The following is a 19541-nucleotide window of genomic DNA, read 5'->3' on the forward strand; positions in this document are numbered from 1 at the left end:
AGATCCAATCACAAAACGCTTAATTGGAAATCATTTAAACAAATCAAATCAGATTTCTTTAGGAGGTTTTGAAGAGCAATTGAAGAAAGTAAAAGTTTGGTAGATTCAATTTGTCATTGTGAGTGTTGAACTTAAATAAATTGGTAACATTCTTTGTTTTAGGATTGGTTTGCTTTTTCATTCAATTACTATTAAGAAGGTCTATCCATGAAGAAGTCCTTCTACAGCTCAACAATTTTGATTAGGGTTTCCTAGAACGTAAGACGACAAAACCGTAATTTGAAATTTAATTGTGGAATCACACCATCTATAGAAGTGGTAGAGCATAAAGAAGCAAACCCTGACGTGAGCAATGGTGAAAATGGCATTTTTTAAGCAAACCTTCAAGTTTAGAGGTCATAAACAACTTTCGTTTTGCACATGGCTAAAGAGCTCGTAGCCCGCAGAACTTGAAATTTAATGCTTATTTCGTTGACTTTGTTGTCATTTTTTTGTCACAATGAGTTACAAGTATCTTGTATGTGGAAAAGATCTATATCCATATTCAAATCAAGGGCCGATGTAATTAATTTTTATCGTTGATTAATGAAACAAAAACAGTTAAACAGAGAAACAAAGGATTATATGCAAAGTAAATGTTAATAATATTCTCCCTAAGTCTCAATTCTATACCCAACTTAAGAGTTCTGAACATAATATATTGAAGCTCGTTTAAGACTCCAGAGCCTCCTGAAGTGACACAAGGTAACAAAACCCTTTTCCTCCACTTAAACAAATCCATCTGGCAATAACTTAACTAATAATTAATTTGCAATATAGACATTTTATTCCTGGAGCTGATTCCTAATTGCTGCATTAATTAACTGCCTCATGTCAATTTTTTTTTTTATTCGAAAACTTTAACCGAGTCAGTGACTAGATGATGGGAAGAATAAGCAACAAACTATATCATAAACATCAAGAACTAATTATAAAGTTCACTCTAGGCCCATGATTGCTGAAAAACAAAAATGAGGTGAAAATCATTAAGTCAAATATGTAGGCAACGACACCAATACCAAAGTATACATTAGGACTACTGAGCATGGTAATGTAAAAAATATCCTCATCCCCTATTATGTTGTTCACTGAAGGCCAAGGCAGTCTTGATATTGTTCACTAGTTAGCTGGTCAAATCTGATGTAGCAAAAGACACAAGGGCCCAAATAGTATAAATAGAGTAGGTGTGTTTTGTTTAGTAGATTGTAGTTGGTGTATCTGTTGAGTAGAATGTAGTAGGTATAGTTTATTATAATAAAAACTAACTTTCAATCAAATGTGAATTTTCTTTAATACAAATTCTGGTTGTGAATTTGTAATATCTTCTTCTCTTTATAAGAACATAAGTTAGAGCGAAATCTAATAAAACGCTGCGTCAAAATCATTTTCTTCACTCCCTCCATTTCTATCATTTTTATTTGAAGCATATTCAAAATAGAAAAACCTAACTTCAAAAACAAACAAATGGGCCTATAGACATCACTTTAGGCCCATTCCACTGCGATTTGGATTGTGGATTCACATGAATCCAAAAGTGTGGAGTTTCATTACTTTAAACAATTACATATGGTTTTATCGATTCTTTACATATAAATAAACTCGAACCATGCTTTAATTTTTTTTTTTTTGTTTTTCCCCTTTCAAGATTCTTAAAATTAAACGGAATAGCAAGAAATAAACCAAATCTAAATTTATTGATATTAACCCGAATTTGATACGGATTGCATGCAACATTTTCTCTTGCTCATTCTTATTAGGAACAAAACTCAGAATAAAACTGCTTCACTACTTAATACCAATGGTGGGGAGGGATTTGCTCCCAGTTATTCTTATCTTCTCCGTTTGAACGATAAAAACTTGTATCATTAACCATAACGATGATCTGATTTTTGAACTTTTCAAAATCCCCTCTTGAATCATACACAGTATAAGACGGCGGTCCATATCCTCCGCCATATGATAGTTGGTCATATCTTCCCATACACACCATCTGCTCTGTTGCATTATTGGACAACTGGATTGAAGCAGTCTCATTTCCTGGGGCTATGCATTTTTCTGCTCCACGGCATTCAACACAACCTGTTATGCCCCTGTGGTTTTGGTTGATTAGAATCAATGTCTTTCCCGTACTTGATGAAACTACTGATAAAAGCAAAATGGAGATGGTTGCAATCAAGATTTTCATGGCTATTGCCCAATTAAAAAGCCAAAATGTAATTCTTTGTAGCTCTCTCTAATTAATTTGTATATATGCATGCATATATGTGCGTGTGTTTTCATTATCTTCCGTTAAAATTTTTATCATTAAAAACAAAGAAACGTGCGTTAATTTTTTAAGAGTTAATTAATATAGATGCTTCAGTTATTCAATTCTATTAAGCGTCATCCAAGCCATTCGAAATGAGTCATTTACTTTTTATGCAGTTTCTACTTCCTTTTTCTTTTTTGGTTTGAAAAATGAGGTGGTCTTGAGTGGGCCCCAACTGTGGGAGGCACCTTTAAGCCCGTACCACAACCCAAACTAATCTCCGCTCGCACCGGGTCGGCCCATAAGGGGTAAAGTACTGGCCAAAGTAGTGACTGCATACGAGAGCGGGACTTGAACCCCTGACCTCTCTTAAAGAGTAAGAGTACCGAACCACTCACACCAACCAACTTTGGTTTACTTCCTTTTTCTTTTTGTATTAATTAACCTCTTTTGTACTTGTGGTCTTTGCAGCTCAATGGGGGAACATGAGGAGGCGTAGATTTGAGTACTATCTCTAATAAAGATTGGTGTTAAGATTTTAATTCCTCTCTATTAACGGAGAGTGGTAGATAGCAGTACCTTTAAAAAAAAAAAAAAAACCTTTGTATAAGTTGTTAAAATTGTATAAGTATTGTTAGGATTACATTCAAAGTAAATGTTAAAACTAATCTCTCAAGTCTCAATTCTGTACCTAAATTAGAGTTTTGAACGTAATAACATTAAGCTCGTTTATTAATCCAGAGCCTTATATAGTGATATAAGGTGAAAAAGTCCCCTTTCCTCCACTTGAAGCACCTCCAGCTGACAATAATTTGACTTAAGAAACAACTTAACTAATCGCATTTTAAAAGTACTTACAATTGTCAATCATTATCATCTGTATCTTCTAGCAAATTGGCAGGTGGTTGCGCTGCTGCTAAGAAAACAAGAGTCTTCTTTGTGTTTTCAATTGATAATTTTTTTCTAATTTTCCAATTTTTCTGCTTTATTATCTGACACTGCATATTCCGAATGACCTTGCAGAATCATTAGGGATGATGGCCGGCATAGCTGATAAGATACCCTTTGCTCAAGAGCAAGCTTGTAGTGTTAAAAGAGACCAGGCACTTCAATCTGCAAATATAATCTTCTAAAAATTTTAATGCAATATTTCAAGATCAATTGTGATGTAACACCTAATGTTTTCTTTATTCTGGGAACTGATTCCGAATAGCCTAGCTTAATTTACTGCCCCATGTCAAGTCAATAATAGCCAATCTATTTAACAATTTTAACCAAGTCGGTGACTAGAAGATGGGAAGAATGAGCAAAAAGCTGCATCACAAAACACCAAGAACTAATTACAAAGTTCACTATGCCGAAAAACAAAAATGAGGTGAAAATCATTAGGTCAAATTTATAGCTATAGACACCAATAGTAAAGTATATATTAGGACTCCTGAGCATGGGAATGTAAAATCTCCTTAGTCCCTATTATGATCACTGGAGTCCCAAGGGAGTCTTGATATTGTTGTATAAGATTCACAATTGCCAAGCAAACAGGAAAAATGGAAACACGTGCTAGGCAGACAAAGGTGTAAGTAGGACTTGAAATCCTTGGTTTAGAAGAGCATTAGCCACCCACAGCTTCAAATTTGGCAACTGCATGCTAATTTGGTCGTTGTCTTTTGCCTGTTTCTCCAAACACAACTAATATAATGATCAGTTATCCAATTCCTATTACAAGACATGAAATTAATAGAAGCAGAGAAAAGGATATAAGATAGCTTAATTACATTCAAAGTAAATGTTAATACGAATCTCTCAGATTCTGCAACCAGATTGGAGTTTTGAACATTGAAGCTTGTTAGCGACTCCAGTGCCTCGTAAAGTGACGCAGCCACACCTTCCCCTTTGTTGCTCACCAGTTTCAGGTAAAATCCCCGTTCCTCCACTTGAAACACATCCATCTGAAAATAAATTAAGAAACAACTTAACTAATGTGTAATATTGGCATTTTAAAATTACATTTATTATCATCTGTATGAACCTGCATTATTATCTTCTTTCTGCTGTTGGTGCTGTTGCTTTGAATTTGAGTGTTCTTTGTGTTTTCAATTGATTCGTTCCAATTTTCTGAACTGGCTGACGATGCTTCAAGATCAGCAATCTCAGCTTTTAGGTTCTTAGCCGTCGTTTGCAGCTCTTGAACATACGAAACAGCATCCCCAACAAGCGAGGCCTTATCCATCTGCTCATTAATCCCATGAACTAAACATGATCAACAAGAATTGTCAAATGAGGATACTAGCTTTGCAAGTTGCAACTATGTGGTATGATCACTTGCATATATAGTACCTTAGTAATGTTAGGAACCAATGCACGCAATTGATAGAGCTTCTCCTTCATCTTGCCTCTCCTCTTCTGCTCCGAGATCAGAGTTCTTGATCTATGATCACCCTTTGGTTTCTTACTACTTGCATCGATGATTGTTGTTGTTCTAGTCGCACCAGAAGCATCATTTCCATCATTATCTTCGTCATAATGATCACCTTCCTTCACGTCCCCACCAATTTTCAAACTTGACAATGTTGATGAGTTAAGAACAAAATTATTATGATCAGTCACCTCTGTACTTTCGGCAGCACTGAGATCAAACAAATGACTATCTGGGGTTGTGGAACTATCATCACAACATCCACTAATGACTCTACAATCAAAAGTAGCAAAGGGATCTTCATTTTCTCCTCTTATTAGATCAATAAATTGATCAAAGTTTTGATCATCAATAAACTCGTGCAACTCAAAGTCATTGCTCTGCTTTAGAGGATTTCCAAATGCATCCATTTTTTTTTCTTTGGCCAAAATTGATTGTTAGTGATCATATTGATCTTAGTGCATGATTTATACAATTTATCCGTGTGAATGGAATCTTACCCGGATTTTTTTTTTTTTTAACTTTGTAAGTATTAATAATATTAGATGGGGTTTAAATAAAATATATATATATATATATATAGCATACAAAATAAAAACAAAAAACAAATGTTGACTTATAACCAGTTTGTTACTTTCATGTTGCCCACAAAATCTTATACACGGTTTTGATCTGGGTGATTACAGCAAATCTTCGTTTTCCTTTGAAAAACGTTTTAATTAATCAAGTATAAAGTGTAGGTCTTGTCTAATATATTTTCTAGCTATGCTATAATTATAAGTTGTAGCAGAACTATACTATAATCATGTAAATTTAGTCTCTTGGTGTACTGATCTCAATTTCGATATACAAAAAGTTAACACATCTCTCTTACGACATTCATCTTGCATCAAAATTCCAGCATATTTGCGATTTACTACTGATCAAGTTCTTTCTTTTCTCCTATATATTTACATGTTTAGGGTCTAAATCTTTTAACAGATCGGAAGAAAATTTATCCTACTAAATTTTGAGTGTGAAAGGAATAAAATACCAAAACACATTGGTTTAGGGGTACGTTCTCCCTTAGATGGAATCAATGGAAAGATCACTGACTAGATTACTAATTCAACTAAGGACTCTTAATTTATTTTAATAAGCCAATTATAAAAAGAAATCTAGTATTACAGTCATCAATAACAAATAGGAAAATGTTTTATCTAAATATATAATTAGTGATATAGACAACCTACAACGAGTCTATAGGTTTTAATTCGTACAGGATTTTAAGAAGTTACATCAAATACTTTCAATATGTAAGTAGGCCTTTACTTCAGCAAAGAGTTGTTCACCATGAATGCTGCAAAACAATGTACAATATACAACCTTAATTAATATATAGAAATGAAGGGATCAGAAGAAAAAAAAAATGTCGACAGAAACATTGGGTAAAATTGAGTGAATTACTTAGTTAAATAATTTTTTTATTTTGAAAAATTACCCAATTTACATTCAAGTTTGTTTTATTATAATAGTTTCTGGTTTTCACTTGTGGTGTGTCAGCTTCATTTGAGTTTAAAGTTATATGGAGAAAAATATTATTTTACCCTTAAAAAATGTAGATTTGATAACTACTAATTAAAGTTATAACGTGTACGTTTTGAAATATTTTTTTTAAAATATGGAGATTAACTGATTAATTGACTTTTTAAATGCACTTTCTATTTGATGACTACAAGTATTTAATTTTATTTTTTATTTAAAAAAAATTGGTCTTTTAGGAGATATCCGATAAAAAATAAAAAATAAATGAAATGAGGAGTATCACTTTTGTTTAGCATTCCTTTTCTTGGTGGAACTTTCGCACCTTCACTGGTTGCAGCTGCTTGATAATTGTTAAATAAATGCATGGTCTTATCAAATTCAAAAATTCTTATCCTAGATCATGCTACAGAGTCAACCTCTCTTGACCTCTTGATGTTGATGATTTGGAAAATATAAACACGGGAGGCATGCATGTAGCCGGCATCTCGTTACCAGATGCTAATTTGGTCATCATGTGTCTCTTAACATTAAAATGTAAAAGCACAATCACTAAGCCTTAACCAATCATTAATTAATTGGGTTCAGCTACCTTGCATCAGCTCTAAGGTAGAGCAGCCTTTAAAGCCGTTGGATGCACTCTGTCATAATTATTTTAAATTCAAGTACAGGTATCCAACGGTTCTGGTGACTGCTCTACCTTAGAATTGATCTAAGGTACCAGCTGCCTAATTTCAAAGAGTTAAACTGATACTTAACTTAGTTACACGATTTATGTCTGTTCAAACATACCATTGGATGAAATGGCAAATAAATGTCCACTGCACACCCATGTTAGTTTTGCAAGATGCCATGAAGCTGACAGTTTCACACTTATTTTTAATTAATTTTTCGCATCCCCTTGCTGAGTTAATTTATTCATTCTTTTTAATTAAGCTATTGAATCATTTTATCATGATCTGAATTTTTTCAGAGTAAATATTTATGTGCTAATTAGAAAAAATTAATAAAGTTAAACTATTATATACATATATTATTTTTAAAATATGTATGACGTGAAATTTTTAAAAATTAAGGAGAATTCTTACTAACAAAAAAATTGTAAACCATATTTGAGGTAACCTCAAATCTGAACACATAGCCAGGAATGATGCTGAATAGAATTCAAAACTCGGCGACTACTTTCAAAATTCTAATCAACTTGGAACATTTTAACATGGGCATGGAGATTGCATAATCGCATAGTTGATAATATACTCAACTTAGTGAGAATTAGAAACATTTTAAGTGGGTCGAGGCCTGGTTTATGTATTCACAACCGTTATTCCTGATCTTTACCTAAAATTCAAATCAGATGAACTCAAAATTTGTAAAATCAACCAATTTGAGCCCTTACTAATTAATTTGTCGTCGCTTATTAGACCATTCACCTTAAAGGTTAACTTCACAAAATATGGATATGGGCGGTGATATTACAACACCCACCCTTTTTGGAATGACATCCCAACAATTTTATCTTAGAAAACTTCTACACAAGGATATTCTTTCTTGTGGTTTCAATGATGTAGAAAAGTCGGAGTTCAGCACATGCATGTAGCATCCAAATTTCAAAAGGTTAGTACCGAAAGCATGCGATTTATCAAAGTCCACCAAACAAATGAAGAAAGATGGAAAAGTTGACAAATTTGTTAAATTGAGACAAATGGGCGTCATTGAAAAATTGCTTAGGTTAGGTGGAATAGTGTAAGCTTGAAGTCTATAAATTGAAGTCATTTCTTCATTTTATTGCATTCCAATATTAAGATAAACAATTCAAGTGAAGAATTGTTGAGAGAGTGAGCAATTGGAGAGTGTGTGTATTTGAGAGGTTTTTTCTTTTAAGTGTGTGAGAGTACTATGTGTATTTGGGTTTTGGGAAGTGAGGTTTCTTTACTCAAATATTATACTCTAATAATTGTTGATAATGCAATTATTTTCCCTTGCTCCGTGGACATAGGCAAAATTGTCGAATCACGTAAAGTTCTGTGTTCTTTATTTTTTTAATGATTATTTAGTGAGCTTAATTCCGCATTCCAGGCACAACAAGTAATATCAAAGCAACAACAAGATTGATTTTAATAAGAGCATCCATAACTTCGCGCCACCACGTGCTGAAGTTGATTTTCTCATCAAACTTTTCAAAATCGATATTCTGACCTCCTATAACAAGTGTTGATTGGCAATGTGACAAGTCTCATCTCCCACTTGAAGTGTCTCCTAGAATAGGCTAGGTAAATCTCTCCCACTTCTAGAAGTTTCACATTCTACCATTTTCTCAATAAACTATTCACACCTTAGAGATCAGTACATATGGAAAAATACACCAAGAAAGTTCCCAAGAAAGATTGGAGGAGTCACATCGATCTTACTTAAAACCTAGTCTCTATAGGCTCTTATCACATTTGTGACAGAACTTTCATAGACATGCACAAATCTACACTACTGCACTAGCTATTGATCCTTCCAAGTATAAAATGTTGGCTCCACCGTATTTGTGAATAGTTCTATATATGTTAACAGTTTCGTATATGTGAATAGTATTGTTGCCCCAAGTATGAATAATTGGCTCTGATACCACTTATTGTGCGTGAAATGTAGAATCAAGCACACTAATAATCATTGAAAAAATAAAGGACACATAATTTTACGTGGTTTAGCAATTTTGCCTACGTCTGCAGGAGTAAGAAAAAATAATTGTATTACCAATAATTTTTAGAGTACAATATTTGAGTAAAGAAACCTCACTTCCCAAAACCCAAATACACCAGGTACTCTCACTTGCTTAAAAGGAAAAATCTCTCAAATACACACACTTTCCAATTGCTCAGTGTCTCAACAATTCTTCACTTGAATTGTTTCTCCCAATGTTGGAATGCAATAGAATGAAGAAATGGATTCAATTTATAGGCTTAAAGCTTGCACTATTTCACCTAACCCAAGCAATTTTCCAATGGCGCCCATTTATCTCAATTTGACAAATTTGCCAACTTTTTCATTTTTCTTCATTTGTTTGGTGGCCTTTGATAAAGTGCATGCTTTCGATACTGACCTTTTGAAATTTGGATACTACTTGCATGTGCTCAACACTTACTTTTCAACAATTCTCTACCTCGGCGAAAATTTATCCAAAATTCCACTAAGCCTTTGCATAGTACAAGTCAGAAAATTCCACTCTACTCTGTCATAAGCCTTGCTAATATCAAGTTTCAAAGCCACAAAACCATTCTTTTTCCTAAACTAAGCCTTATTTTGTGGAGACATTCATAGCCTATGATAATGTTATCAGAAATGAGTCTCTCGGGAATGAAAGCACTTTGAGTTGGAGATATGATGTGTTGCGACACATGCTTAAGCCTATTAGCTATAGTTTTTGCTACAATTCTATAAATTACATTATACAAACTAATAGACCTATACTCAATTACTTTCTGAGGCTTTTCAATTTTTGGTATCAAGGCAATAAAAGTATGGTTTAGTGGAACAATGATACATCCTTCATTCAAAATGTGCATGCTAGTTGTCAACACTCCTCTACTTACAGACTGCCAATGCTTTTGGAAGAAAGCTGCTGGAAAACCATCAGGACTTGGTGCTTTTGTGGAGCACATTTGAGCTAAGGCTGTCGAGACTTCATCTTCGGTGAAAGGTTGATTCAACTCTTTATTCATCTCTTCAGTCACTTTACTTGGTATGCCCTGCAAAGCTGCCTCAATTTGATCTTGTGAAGGCCTTGTTAATGTGAACAGATTAGCAAAATAATCACAGAACATCCTTTTGATATCTTCTGCTTCCTCAGTCCATTTGTCCTGTTCATCCAAGATTCCCCATATTTTGTTCTTTTTTTTTCTTGACGAAGCTTTTGCATGGAAGAATTTTGTGTTTCTATCCCATTCTCTGAGCCAATCTTCTCTAGACCTTTGCTTCCAATAGATTTCTTCATCGGAGAGGATAACATCAATTTGTCTTTCAATGGTTTTAATTCTATCCCCATTTTCATGCTGCAAACCTTGTAACTGTAGGGACTTTAATTCCTCTATTAGTATCTTCAGCTTCTTTTTTCGGCCTCCAAATTCTTCCTTACTCCAATATTTCAAATGAGCCATGGAATCTTTTGCAGCTTTTCTAAAAGTCTTGACCGCATCTTCTCCACCCCACCCTCTAAATTCAAGACACTTAAGCTTAACTATTTGCTTGCACTGATTATAATAACTCAAAGAATCCTCATAATGGAAACACCTAGTTGATCTTCTCTCATAACTTCTTGCCTTGCCTTTTTCTTCTATGTCCATCAGAATTGGTTTGTGGTCTGATGTCGAGGTTACTAAAGTTTTTGCTACAGTTTTATAGAAAACACTACCCTAGGACTTGCTACACAAAAAACAATCTAAATGTTCTTCAATTAAATCAGGATCGTACCTCCTATTCGACCATGTAAAGGGTAGCCTCTTCCAACCCAAATCAAACAAATCACATTCCCTAATTGCCTCGCTTAACTCATGCATCAGTCTAACCTCCCTACTATTACCTCATATTTTCTCATTTGGCCGCAATATTTCATTGAAGTCACCAAAACAAAGCCACGTCAAAGAAGAAAGAGTAGCTAACCTCTTTAACAACCTCCATGTATGATGCTTTTGTCCTGCAGCTGGATGTCCATGAATTCTTGTACACCTCCAGTAGCTTCCTTTTTCAGTATACACAACTGAGTCAATGTGATGTTTGTTGTATGACTGAATATGAACCTTGACCTCTGAGCTCTACAACATTGCTAAGCCACCCCCCATACCTTCTCTTCCAGCTACAAAACAATTTTCAAAGTTTAGCTTTTCACTTTTTATTTTCATTTGCTTTGGCACCACTTTTGTTTCGCAAAAGAAAACTATATGAGGCCTATAAATTTGGAGAACTTTTCTTGCTTCACGGAACGTCTAATCCTCCCCCAAACCCTGGACATTCCAACTAAGGATCCTCGTGGCTGTCGGTGGGGCTGGCAACCAACATGCGTCGTTAAATTTTCAACTTTTTCAACTACCATCTCTATGTCTCATTTCATTTCTCCCTCGTTCATTTCCAGACTTAGCATTTGTTTTGCTTTTGGCGCTGTAAATGGTGGTGTCATAATAAGGCTGCTTATTTTCTTCATTTTTGCTTCTGGGCTTTGCCAGTTAGCTTCACTAGCTTGTCTTTTTTTTTACTGAGCTCCTGTACTTGATAGCCACATTTTTTTCTCCAACTCTTGCTTGAGCCTTCTATTTTCTTCCTTTGGGCTTAACTCTATGAGTCTATAGCCCACTATCCACTTCCTTTATCGTCTCGTCAGTTTAGGCCGAGTTTTGATTTTTAGCTTGCTACAGAGCTATACTTTGAGGTGGTCCCAAAACTTCTGCCCTTTCCCGCTCTTTATTCCCTCATTTTTTTTTCATTTTCCCCTTTCGGTTTAGCTCCAGAATTCTGACCTTCCCTCAACTGCTCCCTTTTTTTCCCATTCTTCCCCCTCTGGCTCTTGATTCCATGTGGTATTGACATTACTAGCTATCACTTTTGATGTTTAACTATTAATGTTTGATAGCCTCAAAAAGCCTCAATCTTGCATTGAATGCTCCTCAGCACCCTTTGACTCACGGTTCTGGTTCAAGTTCAAACCATCATTTGGACTCGATTTATCTATAACAGCTTGGATCTGCAGATTTGTAGCAACTGGATCAGTAGGACTTGATGAGGATTCAGCTCTTTGCTCATTTGTTTTTGCATTTCATCGTTCTCTTCCCCTGTTTTGCTTCAGTAATTCAACCATGTTTGTAGCTTTTATCCATGGTCCATATAACAAATCCTCTTTAGTTTGGTTTTTAAACTCCTTACACTCCCTGTATTGGTGGCTAATGTGACCACAACAATAACAAAAGTCAGGTAATCTTTCATATTGAATCGTGATTGGAATATCTTCTTTTTCACCTTCTTCTTATTTAAGTGATATGAGTGTCATTAAAGGCTTAGTAATATCAATTAATACTCTAAGTCTAATAACGGCACAAGTGCTTTCTCCATTAGCATTTGTCCAAACTTCTTCCACTTTTCTTATGACCGCTCCCAATTTTGATATTGTTTCTTTTTCCATACACATAATGGGCACATTTTTTAGTTGTACCCAAAAGGATGTATATGTAAGCCATGAACATATTTTCCCCCATGGTATCTACCTTCACTTCTCTGATTGTTTGCCATGCTTGTTGCATTGCTAACTTTAACACCTCTTTGTTTACATTTCTATTTGTCAGTACTTTACCCACAAGGCATCCAGCAACTATCTTCTCTCCTTTGGACTTCATTCCACTCTTAAAAGACACTTTGCCTTTCTCACCTCCTTTAAGGGTTATAGCTTTACATTTTTTAATCAACTCCTCTATATCCATATTGAACTTTCTTTTACCTCTACTTCAGATCCACACCAGCCTTAACTTAACTACTCACCAACTCGCTATTTTGAGCTTAGGAGTTTTTACAAACCTCCTCAGCTAGAAAGAAAGAAGATTTTGGAAAGATAAACCCAACCAGTGGGTAAAAAAACGAGAGTCCTAAAGACTTTATTCACCTTCCATTCTAAAGTTTTTAGAGAAAACTTTAAGAGAAGGAAAAACATCCATTATAAAAAAAAAAATTGGAATGTTAGTTGAACTTACATGGGTGTCCATTGATTATTTATTCTAAAATAATTGTTGTTTTGTCTTAGCTCTAATGTCTTTAATTGTTGCCACATTCTCTAATTTTAGCATAGATTTTCAGGCTTTAAAATCATCCAGGCAAAAAAATAAATAAATAAATAATTTGCAGCTATGGCTGCCTTCCATTAATTGTTACATTTTCTAATTTTGGTCCTACTGAAGTGGTTAAAGTACTGGAATAATTAGGACCCAATTAATGGGATATATGGCATAACTAGGCCTAAATTGGTTAAAGTTTTGGCCAAATGACATCTTTTTTATATGAAATATGCCCTACAAATCATTACACAAGCTTCCTTATAACCTTGTTAGAGCATCTCCAAAAGACTTTTTAGATTTTACTTTTCAAATGTCAATTTGCTTACTGATGTGGTAAATAAATAGATGGAAAAATATAATCTCCTCCAAAAGACTCATCAAAGAAGAATAAGTTAACATTATTTTAATTAAATCTTTCCATTATTAAATTAAATTGCTGTTATATTTTTGAAAGGAAACATAAATAATAATTATTGCAGTCTTATCTTTTCAATAAATAATAAAAAATAGAAAAATTATCAGTCATATACCCTTAAATGACACCAATATCAAACGTGTTATAACACTTTTCAAGTGTATCACTCGTATACCTTAAGTTGACAAAACATTTTTGCCGTCCACCAATTCGTTAACTGCCGTTTGCGAGCGCTGACATCATAAGGGTAATCTGGTCTTTTTAAAAAAACATGTCATCCCATTTACCTAGTAAAAAACGACATGTCATATGATATATTTTGATAAAAATGACATGTTATCCCATTTATCAGATAATTGTTAATAATTGCTAAAAAAAAAAACTATTTTATAACCGAATATACTCCTCCAAAATTTAACCTAAATCATTGAAGATCTACTCCTCCAAACTCAAACTTGAATTTTTTATGGTATAATATGTATAATTGTAAATAATATTTTGTTAATAATTTTTTATGGCATAAGATGAATATTTTTTATGGATAATTGTTAATAATATGTATCATTAATAATTCATATTTTTTAATAAAAAAATGTATTGTTAATGACAAAATAAAAAAAATTGTGTATTGAAAATTTACATTAATTTTCAAGGTAAATTTGTTTTTTTACCTCATTTTGAGTTTAAAGGGTAAAATGGTTATTTTGCTCAAATTCTATTAAGTTCTTAACAATAGTAAACAGAAAGGTGGACGACAGAACTCTTTTGTCAACTTACAGTATACAAGTGATATAAGCGAAAAGTGTTGTAGCACATTTAATACTGGTGTCATTTAAGGGTATATGACTGATAATTTCCCTAAAAAATATTAATAGAAGAGGGAGAAATTCACTCGACAATATTGAAGAGTGAGAAATAAATTTTATTTGAAAAATCTAAATTAACGTGTTTTTTAGAATGTTTAATACTGATATGACTCTTCAAATAAGAAGTAGAATTTAATTCGAAAAGTCTTTTGGAGATGCTCTTAGAAAAGTTTATACATACGGGATAACAAGAATCTGAAACAATATAGAAGTTTGCTTTTGATTCAAAACTGCAGTTGTTGATTTTTCTCAAACATTACAAAAGTTTGTAAGTGATTGTATCATTATTCAAAATAAAATCTGACGAACACATAAAAAGTTCACTCTGCCCTTTTCCGAACAAGTACTCTAAAATGAGCTCAAAAGCATTAGGTGTATTTGCAGCTAATTAAACACACCAGCAAAGCATTAGTGTTGGGGATTCTCGTGCGTGCATGGAAATAAAAAGCTCCATACGATGATCCCTGAAGTTCCGCAATTATTACTCTAATGGCAATCTTGATATTGCATGGATATGCTAGGTAGAAAATGGCGTTACAACATCAAATCCTTGATTCAGAAGAGCACCAGTCACCCACAGCCTCAAATTTGGCAAGTTCATGTTTTGTTCACAATCTTTTACCTGTTTATTTTTTTTCCAAAGGCAATTGGTCATCAGTTACCTATACTTTTGAAAAACAAGAAACAAAAAGAGAGAAAAGGAGGAGATGGGGTTACATTTAAATTAAATGTTAACACCAGTCTCTCAGGTTCTGTAGCAAAATTGAAGTTTTGAACATCGAAGCTCGTCAAGGACTCGAGAGCCTTGTAAAGTGAAACAGCCACACCTTGCCCTCTGCTGCTTACCAATCTCAAGTAAAACCTTCTTTCCTCCACTTGAAATACATCAATCTGAAAATTAAAAAAAAAAAATAACTTAAACTAATTTTTAAATTAATGGCATTCAAGAATAATTTTCGGACAACTCAGTTCACTGATATTGTGTATATATGAACCTGCATTATCTTCTTGCAAATTGGCTGTAAGTTGCCGCTGAGAACTTGAGACTTCTTTGGCTTTTGAATTGGCTCTTGATTTTTTTCTGATCCAGCCATGGAATATTCAAGACTGGCAATCTCAGCTTTTAGCTTCCTAACCTGCATTTGCAGCTCTTGCAAATACGACACAGCATCTCCAATGATCGAGGCCTTATCCATCTGCACATTAAACCCATCAAACATCATTAAAAAAATTCAACCAAAAAAATTAAAATCTTCACGTACATTTTTATCTAAATGCGCACACGGCATAACATGTTTAAAAGCTCCGGACAGATACGTGCGTATACGTACCTTACTTATGTTAGGAACCAGTGCACGCAATCCATAGAGCTTCTCCTTCATCTTTCCTCTCCTCTTTCGCTCCGAAACCAAAGTTCTCGATCGATCAGCCTTCTTGTTCCTAGTGCTTGCTGTAGTCGCGGTTCTTGTTGCGCCTGAAGAATCATCTCCATTATTTTCTTCCTCCCGGTGCTCTCCCTTCATGTCCCCGTCTAAATCCGGGAATGATGAGTTAAGAATAAAAGTAAGATCGTCAGACACCATTGTACCTGCCGCAGTACCGTTAAAATGACCAAACACATCGTCCTGTGCGGAACCAATGAATTGGGTGTCGGCGAAACATCCGTTAATGAGATCACAATCAAAACTGGCAAGTGGGTCCTCGTTTTCGCCTCGAATAAGATCAATGAATTGATCAAAGTTTGGATCGTCAATGAAATCAAGTAATGTGAGAGGGTTTCCAAATTCATCCATTGCTAATTTGATGGTGATCAGAGTATTTTTTTTTTTTTAATTTCTTGCTAAACAATATTGGCACGCTACATTGTTATATATAGATTTGTGAATAACTAAATGCAAATTTTAATAATTTTATTTATTTGTTTTTTATTTCAAAATTCTGTGTGAAAGGAATCATACAGTGGGATCTGTGACGTTGGAAGGTTTTAATAACAAATTTAACTCATCCAGATAATTTATTGTATGTATATATCTTGAAATGACAGAACTCAAGTAAAATAAGAAACTTTGTTTGATCACCACATAATTGATTTATTTATTTATTTTAACTTATGAGTCGTGTATCTACTTGATGTTAATAGAAGTTAATTGTATTTAATTTAATCCAAATCTTGAGTGTGGAAGGGATCAAAACGGGAGTTTACAATGATTGTAACGGGTTCGCTGCTTTATTATAAAAGCATTAAGAAATATTTTGCTCACGAAAAGCCTTAGTTAGAGGAGGATACTGGTTCATCCTAAACCAATAAATCTGAGTAAAACAGTAAAATTTATACATGAATAAGTTAATTTTGATTTTAACTCCTTGTGTGTTTCCCGAATTTTTTTCTCTGGGCTCAAACATATCAAAGAATGGTCACTATCAAAGAATTTTAAGAATCAATAATTCTAATTACATTCTTTTCAACTTCTATATCATCGATCTTATATTTTTTGTTTATGTCAATTGTGAGAAATAAGCATGGAGGCGTGCGGCATATCTCAATAGTTTGATCATCACTCATCAGAAATGTGACTTTATTTTACGAGAAACAACCAAATCAAAAACTTGACGTAAATATTTAATTAAGTAAGCTTCGAAAGGGGAAAGACTCTGCTTAATAAAAACAAACAAATATATATATATATAATGCATGTCAGCTACCTGAATAATGCTTAGTTCTTTCTGGGGAAGGTGGAAACTGAGACTAGATTAAGAATAGATAATTAATGATAAGGTCAACTTCAACTCTCAGATAAGCTGTAGTAGTGTTTTTAAAACTCTTAACAATATTTAAATAGCTTGATTGATTGAAGAACTAATATTTCTAAATCTCTTTTTAAACTTCTTTTTCGTCTCTTAGTGTCAATTTTTTTCCCCTTAATCCCAACTTAATTATGACATATTATTTGAGATTTTGTTAAACCCAAGGTCTTTTCATGTCAACACACCAAATTTTGAATAATGAAGTTCGATCAAGTGACAGCTGCGCGCGTGCGACTTTATGCATGAGACCACCTCACCTAAATAATAATCACACATAATTGTACAAAGTTGTAGTATAGTCATTTTCGGCACGTCATTACAAGTTGTTAAAATACCACTTAATAGAATACCATTTTCATGGAAGCATGAAGAACAACAATAATTTGCTTAAAAAGTTAAATAATACATATACTAAATCTCTCAAGCAATATTCAAAAAATTTACATCTCAAGCGTTAATTAATGTGGCTCTCATTTATTAGATAATGACCAATTTTCCTAGCTTATGAATTAGATCAAAAAATTCTAGTGCACCTGAATTGATAATGGATGTTTAATTATAAGATCGACTCCAGCTCAGATAAGCTATCGTGTTCTCTAATTACATATTATATGCGCAAAGAATCTATTGAGCCTAAATGAAATTGTTTAAGTTATTATATTTAATTAAATGTGTGTTACAACTTACATGTATGCAAAACATGCGATTGCACGACGAGGGCACGTGTTCAATGCAAATAGCCACATCCTACTCACATGTACTCATACTTGAATCCTCAAATCCAATACGTATTATATTTCTTTATACACACCAATCACGATGGGAAAAGTACTAAGGGCCAGTTTGGGAATGCTGTAGCTTTTAAAATAATTGCTGTTAGCTGTGCTGTAAAAATAATCAGCTGTGAAGAGAATCAGTTAAGTGTTTGGTAAATTTTGTTTCAAGAAGTATTGTGAGTTTTGAAAGCAGTTATGGACGTTTGGTAAATTTTACTGTTAAACTGCTGAGATAAAATAAATGACTAAAATATCCATAATATAAGATAAAATTTACTTATATATATAAAAACATGTACATATAATATTTTTAATTGTGTATTATAATAATTTTTACTAAAAATAAAATTTATAATATATTTATTTTATTTTTTATCTTAAAGCAATTGATAATTAAATTAATAATATAGTGAAATAAATTTAATAATAATTCGACCAATAAATTGATATTAATAAATTTATATTTATGAATTATAATACAAATTTTTTATAAATTATTTTGTTTCCAATTTGAATAAGGATAATTTTGGATTTAAATAATAATTTTAAGGATATTTATGAAATTGTATTAAATGATGAAATTGATTTTCAAAATCAGAATCTAAAAGCTACTACTTCCCTGCTTTTCAAAATCAGCTGTAGGAAAAGCTGATTTTGACAAAAGTGATTTTGATTTTTTTTTACCAAACACTAAAACTAACTTTTAGATTTTCAAAATCACTTTTAGGTCTCCTAAAAGCAATCCCAAACGGGCCCTAAGTCAAAGCGTTTTCAATTTTTAGCCCATTTTTGGAGGCATGACAATTGACATCATGAATTAGTTATAAATTAGTTTGAAAGAACTTTCACTCAATAATGTTTATAAAATTATTATAGTAAAAAAAAATTACTAAACCCTGAACCTTTACTAAATTTTTTTTTTTTTATAAAATTCAACATTCAATTATTGTGCTTCAATTAAATTATTATAGTCAAATTTGTTTGGGTAATTCAATCAGATAATAGTATATTGAATAGAAATGTTTGTTTTTTTTTTTTCTCTCTCTCTTTATCTTTTTTTTTTTTTGAATTATTACGTCAAAACTTCATTCCAACCGATGGAACTATTATTGTATATTAAAAATAAATTGAGATTACTATTGCATTAGAGATCATACTGCTTAAGCTTGACATGATCTATTCAAAAAGTTTTCATATCATTCCCTTTTATTAAATTAGGCTCTTCTAAATAATGTCGTGTTAGATTTTCTAAATCTTACAAATTCGGGCCTCATAATTGGAAGGAAACCATTTTATGATTTTATAACATAATTAATTAACCATCTAAAAATATGGATACACAAGAATCGCCACGGATAGATTTATAGATATATCCACCTTCCAGAAAAACTAAAGGGAGAAGAAAGACGTGCGACAACAGAAAGTTCCTGAGAGCTATATTTTCAGTGAAAGAAACAAATGGGTTTGGTAGATTCCATATGCAAATCAAGGGAAGGGATCAAGGAGAAGCTTCGAGAAAAGAGATTTTGTGACAAATAAAAAATAAAAACGATTTTAACTAACAAACCCAACTTATGAGTTTCCCTAAATGCCAGAGCTCTGTGACTGTTACTAATACAATGTTCGACAATTTTGGGTTTATCTGTTGCTATATATGA

General features: G+C 33.1%; 1 protein-coding gene across 4 annotated transcripts; it reads right to left on the reverse strand.

Annotated features, from left to right (window-relative positions):
* Positions 1-3648: 3648 nt before the first annotated feature.
* Positions 3649-16331, reverse strand: LOC102627494 (transcription factor FER-LIKE IRON DEFICIENCY-INDUCED TRANSCRIPTION FACTOR-like). Of its 4 annotated transcripts, none has more exons than XM_006488569.3 (4): positions 4625-5115; positions 4317-4517; positions 4063-4236; positions 3649-3958 (listed from the first exon to the last, which is right to left on the reverse strand). In XM_006488569.3, the coding sequence occupies exons 1-4, from the start codon at positions 5111-5113 to the stop codon at positions 3848-3850; spliced, it is 975 nt and encodes a 324-aa protein (XP_006488632.1). In that variant the 5' UTR covers positions 5114-5115; the 3' UTR covers positions 3649-3847. The 4 variants fall into 4 exon arrangements, with proteins under 4 accessions (XP_006488632.1, XP_052287646.1, XP_052287645.1 ...); XM_006487940.4 differs by lacking the exons at positions 3649-3958; positions 4063-4236; positions 4317-4517; positions 4625-5115 and adding exons at positions 14499-14924; positions 15020-15193; positions 15298-15498; positions 15634-16159; XM_052431686.1 differs by lacking the exon at positions 4625-5115 and adding an exon at positions 15634-16331 and having other exon boundaries at positions 3649-4236.
* Positions 16332-19541: the final 3210 nt, after the last annotated feature.

Source organism: Citrus sinensis, chromosome 8 (assembly GCF_022201045.2).
Source record: "Citrus sinensis cultivar Valencia sweet orange chromosome 8, DVS_A1.0, whole genome shotgun sequence".
NCBI lineage: Eukaryota > Viridiplantae > Streptophyta > Magnoliopsida > Sapindales > Rutaceae > Citrus > Citrus sinensis.